Source organism: Fistularia commersonii, chromosome 24 (assembly GCF_037954325.1).
Source record: "Fistularia commersonii isolate RoL2024-O1a breed Wild chromosome 24, RoL_Fcom_v1.0, whole genome shotgun sequence".
In the NCBI taxonomy this organism is placed as follows: domain Eukaryota; kingdom Metazoa; phylum Chordata; class Actinopteri; order Syngnathiformes; family Fistulariidae; genus Fistularia; species Fistularia commersonii.
In genome coordinates this window covers 6,444,084-6,454,171 of record NC_141307.1, presented here as the reverse complement: position 1 = coordinate 6,454,171, position 10,088 = coordinate 6,444,084, and the positions used below count along the sequence as shown (strand labels likewise).

Sequence of the window (10,088 nt, the reverse complement as noted above, 5' to 3'; positions counted from 1 at the left end):
CGCACACACACATGCACACACTGCAGGCCGGCTCTCCTCCCTTGGGCTTTTGCTCAACATGTACAAAAATGAAAGAGAAGAAAAGCACGGGGAGGAGGGTGAAAAAAATGATGGAAAAACTTTAGTCACAGACTGCAGGAGAGGCTCTTCATATATCTCTGCCCTTCCGCCTGGTAAATCTGCCGTCATCCTTTGCTTTTCACATTTTGTTTCAATTTGTTTCTGTTTCTTCTAGATTTTCTCCAGATTCCAACTGATCTTTTTTTTTTTTTTTTTTTTTTCCCGGGTCTGGCACTTATTTTCCCACCCTCAGTTTTCTCAGCCTTGTTTGTTCTGTTTTCTTTTAATGTTGCTGTCTCCCTTTCTCTCATCATCCCGCTGATCTCATTGTTGTCCCAGGTGGTGACAGTCCGGAAAAACACAGACACTGAGCTAAGTCTAAGAGGGACAACGGGGTTAGTCAAACCCTGGGAAGCCGGGAGCTTTTTAGATCCACTCTCTGCGGAGGACGCGTTCATCCGGGAGGGGGTCCCAGGCCTCGGCTCCCGGGGCCGACCTCAGCGATGTCCCGGAGGAGGTCTACAGGCGATCTGGTACCCAGGGATATAACTGAGATCTTAGCCCGGGAGGCAAGGGCTCAACGTGGGCAGAGGAAGCCGGGGAGCTCCCTGGGACAGGCCTTCGGGTGGTTAAAGGGCAGCCGGAAGAAGAAGAACATCGGTAACGGAGTCAACCGAGGCGGCACGAGTGCAACAGATACCAAAGGTGGACTTCAGAGCCAAGACCCTGCAAAAAGTAAGCGGATTTCCAAAACCGGAAAATAATATCGGAGACGGGTATATTTCCTGTTGAAGCCTCATGAGAAACGGTGTAGTTTTTTTCCCTTTTAACCCGATTAAGAGTTTTGATGTGGTGATCAAAAAACAAGTGCACGATTGTGTTGACAGAAGCTCGGTTAATCAAGATAACTCAATAACTTCCTTGCAGTCACAGGAAATCAGCATCTGAAAAGTGATCGCACGCCGCTGCTCCTTCCCATGCGTTTTGATGAAAGCATTTCGGGCCAAAGTGGTGCTATTTTTCATATTCATAAATCGTTAAATCGTAGCGATACGACGACGGGTTTAATTTCTCGGGGACTCGGCGGTAGTCTCGTCTTGCTCGATCTGAATATGCACATTTGGCTGGGATAAACACCCGTGTTTATGCAGAACCTTCATCCGTCGACTGACGGGTTAGTCCAGCGTGAAGTTTGGTAGACAAACTTGAGCGACTGTTCCGTGTGACGCCACCGTGTTTTGTCTGCGGGCGTGGGCTCACCACGTTTCGGGGATTAAGATGAAAAGTTAAGAGCGATCTCATCACCATCGGAGCAGCGGCCCCGAACATGTATTACCCGCAGACACAGATGTAGACTGACACGGGGGGTGGGGGGAGAGGGTCTAATCCCTTTTTCCGTTTACTGATGCTTTTGCTTGTTCGGCAGTACAGAGATTACCCACGGTCCCTATTTCCTGTTTTTGTTCCACCTCTAAAGCCACCCCTCTCTCCCCTGTCATTGGCTGTGTAACACACACCGTTGTACAATCCATCCAGCTCCACTTGGAAAACGTCAATGGCTATTTAAGGTTTTTCTTTTAATATGAGCTTGTTTTGTTTGCTCGGAGTTTCCCGAACACTTGTCCGGACTGTGATGTGATTTTATAAGGTCTTCAGAGACCCATGAATAATGGATGTGGAACAGAGAGTGACTGCATTCTGAACCAAAGATTAACTTTTTGTAAGGCTAATAATTCCCAAGCGGAGGATGTGGTGAGGGTGGACGGATGCATGGATGCATGGATAGAAAACTATTGTTAAGGTTCTGCACTGGCCAGACATGAGAAAATCTGAAAAGCACGAGGGGAGACTTAGAAATCTCTCCGGTTCTTGTTTAATTCTCACAGTCATTATTCGTGTCAATCAGAGGAAGATGGCGCCTGCACGCACACGGCGTCTGGGATTGTATCATTCCCGGAAAACAAGCGGCAATGCCTTATTTAAGGCATCGCATTCGCTAACAAGGGAAGAGATTTTTCAAAAATCCAAACGCTTAGAGGCTTAATGGGCCGGGAAATGTTGGTCCAGCAATTGACGAGGCGACGCATTCGTCTGTAAAATGAAAGTAAAAATACAGAGTAGCTGTTTGTGAAGCTTGAAAGTGACTAAAAGTTGCATCAGACCGTTGCTGGGTGAACGAGAGCCCTTCATTGTGCAAGACAATCATCCTCTCGCGCTACTCAGTGTGACATCTATTGTAATCTCTTAGTTACCCGCTACTGTTCACTTCAGTGGGAACACAAAATGATTGTTATGCCTGCCTTTTGAAACACAGTCGCGTCCAAACCGAGAAGCTGCCGGGGTTCAGCGGACAGAAATCTGTCTGTTGCCATATTCAAATGCAATGAGAGCTTCCCTTTTGCCACTGCAGGATTTATCGCAACCAGAAATTGCACGGCCTGCGCTCTGGAATCAAGGCGCAGCCAAAGGCCTGAGAGTACTGCGAGGATGGAGCACAGCTCCAGAGATAGAACACGGCTGCAGCAGAATGCAGTACTGCACAGAGACTATGGCGGAGCGCTGCGGCTCATTAGCTGAACGCGCATGCCGCCGTAATTGTAGTTTTGTTGAATTTCTATTGGCTGAGCCGTGCTCAACTAGACTTGTTCCTATCTGTGAATCATCTGCGATCCAATGCTGCAGCCCATGTCTGCTATATTTAATTTATCTCCCCATAAATAACGGCACTCTTTGATGTGTCAAATTCCTCCTAGCAAGTCCTCCACAGCAGCAGTGTGTGTGCGTGCATGTGTGATGTGTGTGTGTGTGTGTGTGTGTGTGTGTGTGTGTGTGTGTGTGTGTGTGTGTGTGCGTGTGTGTGCGTGTGTGTTCGTGTGTGTGTGTGTGTGTGTGAGTGTGTGTGTGTGTGTGCGCATGGCAGCATGGTTGCGCGATCAGGCTCAGAGTTATGCGATGGAGTGGTGAGATTGCAAGAAATCACAAAGCCCTATTCACTCTCACTAGGACTCTTAGGGAACACTCTCTCAATGCTTTTTTAATTAGTGTAATCTCTCAGAGCACACACACGCATACACCGCACACACACACACACTTCCTTGTGTTTTTATCTCTCAGTTTGGCTATTCATTACTGCACATTGCTGTTTTTGATTTGCAATGGCTTGGCACCGCTGACGACCTATTTGTCCTCGCTGTTTTCGTGTATTTTGTATGTGTGTGTGTGTTTATATATATTTTTCCAATCATTGTGCATTTAAGGCTCTGTGTGTGTGTGTCCAAGGGTGTATGACTGAGTGCTACTCCGTATCAGGGGGTCTCTGTGTTTGTGTGTCACACACATTGTAGGGGTGAGGGCGGCGCCAACCCCACAGCCAGCACTTGCTCATTACATCACCTACAAGCCGACACACACACACACACACACACACACACACACACACACACACACACACACAAGCACACATGCGCGCACTCAGTCCTGAAAACTACCTGCTTTGTCCAGCGCGGCCCGTCATCGTCCGCAGGCTGTGTCAGTGGTGAGGTCACTTTGACCGCTCTGCGTGTGTGTTTGTGTGTGTTCTCTTGTCTCTCAGTGTAATAACACACTTTGTGTGTAACAATTGCAGGCCTCGTTAATTGGCCTCAAATGGTCGGCTTCCGTGTGATGTCACGTGCACACATGAAATAAGTATGTCCCAAGTGTGATGAGAGGCGCTTTAAATTCACTTTTGCTAACTGAATTTACGCGAAAGATTTCCGAACCATTAGTCGAGAAACCTTTCACGAAAAATGTATTCTCTTCACTTCATGTTTCATTGCATGTTTATACTTTCTGATGTCATTGAGTTTTCATAGATTATCAGATAAATTCTCGCTAATTTTGTTAGTAATTTTTTTTTTTGTCTGGTCTATTTCCAATCAATTTGTTTGTATTATTTGCAGATTCATCCTTTCCATTCTCCTCACAATGCAAGTCTAGATTTAAAATAAATAATCCCAGTTCCTCAGCCTAGTTTGTGAGGTTGCCACATCATAAAAGCAGTCAGGGGGTGTAGATTTGCAAAACCTTAATGTAGATTACAGACTGAGCAAAATGATTGAAGAGCAAGTATCTCATTATGTAGAGAACATTGCATTTGCTCCATTACAGGCTGCAACTCCAGGCCGCTCTGGAGGAGCTCACAGGATGCGTGGGAGTGGAGGGCAACGGAAAGCACGCACAACAAAAACGGTGTGAAAGTTTAATGCGATCATTCAATGTCCAGTTTGAGCCCCGGCTGCCGCTCACACATTTTTAGCCTGAAGGAAACTTTACCTGGGTAAGCAGATACCTCCCGCACCTCCTTCATCACCGCTGACCTAAAGCCATGGCGTTGAGGTAAACGTCACCGGGGCAACGGCGCAGTAAGGTTGCCACGGCGGCAACAAATGTGTGGCGACAATGGGGTTTTTAATGTGATGTTGGAAGGAAGCCCGTGTGGCTAAACAATGGGTGTGGGCTAAAATCAAAATCAACCATAATTGCATGTTTAACCTGTTAAAAGCTACAATTCACAGTTTGCAATGAGCGAACAAATTAAATCTATTCAAGAAGGTGCGGGAATTACACTTTGACACACACGTAACCGCCTTGGTGTTTTTTCATTTGCAGTCACACGGCTGGTTGTTAGGCTACAGGCTCTGTGTGTTGTTGTATCCCCCCCCCCCCCCCCCCCCCCAAAAAAAAAGACGCGCACACTGGCATGGTAACCACTTGGTAAGACCAGGCGTTTCACAAATACTGCTTATGGAATTAGAGCTGGTGGGTTGTTTTTACGGACGCAGGGTGCATTTGATGTGGGACTGGAAGCAGCTGGAAGCCATCAGAGTGAGACTACAGCGTACACAGGGATAAACAACTGATTTAGCCTCTAGGGTGTATGTGTTTGTGCGTGTGTGTGGGTCTGTTATGTCATCGGTGAAGATGTATACACTTGTTGAACTATTTACCTGATCCAGCTGCATGCACTCTCTTAAAACTTCTTTTCCCGATAGTTTGATGCAGTTTCAATAGACTAACACTGCAAGGCAAAGGGGAATTGTGGTAATATTCAGAGAAAAAGCTCTTTGCATTGTTTGCATTGTTTTGTTTTCTTTAGCTGTCAAGTGTGTCAAAGTAGACATTGGGTCCTGACCATCGAGATAAAAGTAGCAGATGGACCCTGCAATCCCCGGATGCGATCCGAGTGCGTTCGGCTCGCACACGAATAGCCAAATCCAAACTCTGAACATAACTGCGATGAAAAATATTGGCTATTTACAGGTCAGGATAATGTTCTGCTACTTTTCTAAATCTTCAGCAGTCATTTATTGTTTTTCTAATTCTTCAATTACATGAATTTGACTTAAAAAAAAAAACAAAAAAAAAAACAAAAAAAAAAAACGGTGTCAGCAAACATTTGAAATTGATTGCAAAATTCAAGAATTTCCTACAGGCCGCGGTATTTTTACCATTGGTGGTTGACTCTTTGTTATTCCTCTTACGAGTCATCCCCCGTCAGCAAGCGGAAAGATGGTGCAGGGAGACTGGCCGACGCCCTCACAGCAATGTCAGCATCTGCAGCCAAAATACAGAAATAAGTGCACGAGTGTAAACGTTGCTCCACCTGGAGCCAGTCAGTGTTCCAGCCACAGTTACTCGCTCTTGTTTTAAAGAGTTTCATTGAAGTGGTCCAAAGGGCTGGATCATTTAGCGCCCTCACATCCTGCCTCTTATCCGCCCCGGTCCACGCGAAGAACATCTACGGCGCTCTTATTGCTTTTCAATATCTTATCTTTCTTCTGGCGAAAGCAACGTGTTCATGCGATATTTAGCATTATCCCCCACCAGTGGGTTTGGGTAGTAAATTAAGAGTTCCGACTGCTAGCTGGTGCCGGTTAACACGGCTCTTTTTTGAAACAACATTGCAATTGCTATCAAATTTCATCAATAGCGTATCAAATTGTCAATCAAGAAAAAAAATGTATTGCAACGTGCTAACTTTTTTGAGCATCGGTCGCTCACATGAGATCAACTCTGATTTTTGGGCGCCTCGAAATGGCAATAGCACATCAGCATGCGGGGAGCTAAAATGATTTTCTCCATTAAACGTTGCATGCAGGAAGAGCACAAAAATGACCTGCCTAGGTTTTTGTGTTCAGAATGCGTGAAAATGTTATCCCGTCAAGCCGCCTGTGTGATGGCAATGTCTCGCCAGCAGATGGGAGTGCTGCGTGGGTGACGGCATAGTTATTGGCCGTTGAGATTCAATGGATTTAATAGACTTGTGCCAAGAAAGCCGCTGCTCGTGTTCAAGGTTGTTTTGAGCGGGAATTGATTTTTTTGCCATTTAGTAAGTACATTTTCCTCACCGATGCCTCACCGAAGTCCATGCGTTAATTCATACAATGCACACAGGAACATTTAGAAAGGTACCGGGCAATATGTCCCGCTGATGGTCACCCTGACAACGGTTTCTCTGACGGTTATTTCTCAGCAGCATTCCTCCGTACTGGCGTGCAGACAGCCAGCATAGCAAAAACCCCACATCTCCCATGGAGACAATGGCAAATACTTTGATCATGCACATATTTAAATGTATCTGGGGCATGTTTGGCACCGCGTGTTTGTGCTGATCAGTGTAGGCAGGGTTCCCCAGTGCACGGTGGCACATGCCGAGCACTGTGAGGATGAGATGGTGAGCGTGGAGTACTCTCTGCACAAGCGTGCTGGGTGCGGTTCTGTTATTTTACACTGTAGTCGGAAGTGAATGATGTCACTCCCTGAAATCACCCTTTCTCACTGGAACACACATGCAAGCACTCTGAACATTGAAATACATATTTTGGACCACTCCAGCTTTCAAGACATGAAATCAATTCTGCTTGAAAATAAAATACGGGCTTGTAAATTCCTCTCCCAAGGGCCCAGCAGCTCTCCCCTTCCTCACATCTTCCCCCCCTGTCGGTAAATCTGCTTTTTATTGGAGGCATTTTATCTTCCAGCAATCCCTCTGCACTTCAGAGGGGGAAAGGATGGATCGGACGGGGAGGGCGGGGGCGATCGGGCTGACCGTGATCAGGAGGTTTCATGTTCTTGCTCTTCATCATCCCTCTCTCCCCTCCCTCTCCTTCCATTTTGTTCTTCCGAGAGATCGGTTTCATAGGATACCGGCTCCTCCGTACGTCTCCCTGACCTCGTTCCGGGGAACGTCTATCGATTTGCAGGCGTCTGGAGCCAAAACACGAGCACGGAGAAGCGTCTCGACATCATCGGTGTGAGACAAGACCCTGATAAGTCATGGAGAAATTGCCAAGCGCTCATGGCTTTCAGAAACCGTTGAACACATTAATATACCATAAAAAGTGAGATTTGAGGAAGTGGAGAGAAGCTCAGAGGAGGACTGAGGATGAGAGCCTCCACGTAAGACTTGAGGCATATCTTATATTCCATGAATCATGTCTGGCACTACTCTGTAAGTGCTCTGTTTAGCATCAGCAATCCTGCTTCCCATCATCTCTCTCTCTGTGGCTCTTCCATCAGGAGTTTTCATCTCAAAAGCAGCCGTCCACCATCTCCCCGCCACACATGATCGTGGTATCCGTGATGTTTTTGAACTCGACGCGGTAAAACTGCAACCCATCTATATATTTGTAAGTGGCAGATAAATATGGACAGAAAAAGTGTCTTGAAGAGCTGCAAGGTACTGATGCGGTAATGCAATTACTGGATTCTTTAAGGCGGGCAGGTCATGTTATCACAGGCAGCACAATGCGTCCCTGGATTACATTTCAGCTCTATTACCAAAAGCGAACAAAGTACTCCTGCTTACTAAATGTCAGTGGAATCCGAGCAGATTTATTCCGCAGAACGGGATATTTTGTTCATTTGATATTTATTTTTTCTGCTGACGGACCTTACTTCTTTCCAGCGATAATCAAAACGAGGAACATCCCCAAGGCGAATGTTTCTGATAAGATTTCCGACTGATGCGCCCCTTGTTTTTTTTATCTTCTTGTTATTGTTAACAAACAGCACAATGGTGCTCTACTGCCACCAGAAGGAATTCAGCCACAGATGAGGATTGAAGCACTGGGGAATATCACCACGTGATCCAGAAAAAAAAACGCCCAAAAATGAACAAAACCGCTACTACGAATATTACATCAAATCAGGCCCTGAACTGGGAAAAGGAAACACGATGCATGTGTTTGTTCGCTCTAAGTGGTTGCATACGATCATATGCTTGTCTCTCGTGAGGAGTTCCAGAAGGAGCGTGACGCAGGAGCCTCCATACTGAAGCTCAGTTTAAGAAATTGGCATGTTTATCATCTATACTGCTTTTTTTACTCAATATTTATCACTTATTCTTGGATGTAAACATCCCTAACATACCGCTCTCTCCCTGCTGTGTGTGTGTGTGTGTGTGTGTGTGTGTGTTAGAGTGAGTCTCTAATCTCCCCATCGCCTCCACACATTGACAGGAACTGTCAAGCGTCTTCAAAATGCTTTGGCAGGAAGGACCCCGATCACTGTTTGCAAATTAGGAAAGGTGGACTGCTGAAGTGTAAGATTGAGCACAGAACGAAACCGCTCGTGCATTTGTGCATGTGTGCATCCGCTGGGTTTTGACTGGTCTCTCCGACACTGAAAATGTTGAGCTCTCAGGCAGGCGGAGAGTGGGAGGGGCACTCACACACACACGTTATCATCACGCACATGCACTTCTGCAAGCCTGTCGTGTTTGGAAGCTGCTGGTGCTCCTGCAGCTGATGGTGTGGAAGTGTGTCAGCTTAGAGAATAGGATTGACAGAAAGCCCTTCTCTTGGATCATCTTTTTTTTTTTTTTTTATATTTTCTCAAATACAAATATTGGACTCAAAACTGGAGCCCGTTTGTCTGGGTAATGGTGTCAGTGGGTCTTCAGCACACACACTCCGAACCGTGGCGTGTGTGACACCGGGACTGATTCAGCAGGAATCACTCGATCGTGAGGATTTGGGATCACATTACTGGATTTGACACGGCGGCCGGAAGAAGGTCTGCAGTTGTGATGTTAAAGGACAGCGGTGTTATAGATCCCTTTTAGGGGCATTGGGGCGACCCCAAAATGGGGAACAGCGTCCACAAGAAGAAAAAGATCCAAACGGAGAAAAACTTTCACGTGCCACGAGCCTTACTTCCAAGCCCTTGCCAGGAGAAACCAAAAAACATCTGGCTGTTTGGACATCCAGAGAAGTTGAAAACAGGTAAGAGGGTCAGAGCGGGAGTGTGTGTGTTTGTGTTTGCCTTCAAGCGTCATCACAAATACTTATTCGGGTTCTCCGTCGATCGAATACTCGCAACATTAGACTTGTTGGACCGGAAATAAGACTCTCCGCTGTCATTCGGCAGCGAGGATGCAGACTGGTCATTTTCCAATCTTGACTTAACTGTAGTCAGCCTGCAGGATTTGCAAGGACTGCAAAATATAGGGAAAGGATGGCATGGGAGTGTTATCGCCTGACCACTATACCTGCAGTGAAGAAAAAAGGCAGAGCCGGTCCCACACTGATCCTTGTCACAGTAGACAGTTCCTGAAGAGACAAACACCACCGGACAAACAGGTTTACCACGACTTCACACCCGCGGACACAAACTGAGACTTTTCTTTCAGCCTGCCGTTGATTGTTTGGGTCGCTCGAGTATTTTTTGCTCTACATTCACCTCCAGGGCGTTTTTACTCCCTCTTTTGCACAGATGTTTTTTCAGCCTTTCTTTTGCTCCTGCTGCAGGTATACCATGTTGCAGTCGGATGCACGCAATAACACTAACTACATCAATATTCATGGAAAAAGTGGGTGTGTACCTGGGATGGTTAGTACGTATCTCCAAAGTCCTACATTTAAAACAAAAACTTTTTTGTGCCTCCATGACCTGGATAGAGAGGAAAAATCTACATTTGCCACATTTCATGCAACAAACTCAGTCCCGGCGTCCAATTCGGCGAGTACAGTTGGGGCAGCAGGAAG

The 10,088-nt window shown here is 46.3% G+C and overlaps 1 protein-coding gene across 4 annotated transcripts in view; it reads left to right on the top strand.

Moving 5' to 3' along the window:
• Window positions 1–420: 420 nt before the first annotated feature.
• The window catches only part of nhsl3 (NHS like 3), a 33,206-nt gene continuing 23,538 nt past the window's right edge, over window positions 421–10,088 (top strand). For 2 of the 4 annotated variants that reach the window (XM_086171503.1, XM_086171502.1), the window contains exon 1: window positions 421–795. In XM_086171503.1, coding sequence (XP_086027629.1) covers window positions 564–795 — 232 coding nt within the window. In that variant the 5' untranslated portion in view covers window positions 421–563. Of the gene's footprint in view, window positions 796–8,911; window positions 9,327–10,088 lie in introns of those variants that run through there. The other 2 variants (XM_086171505.1, XM_086171504.1) reach the window with 2 other exon arrangements.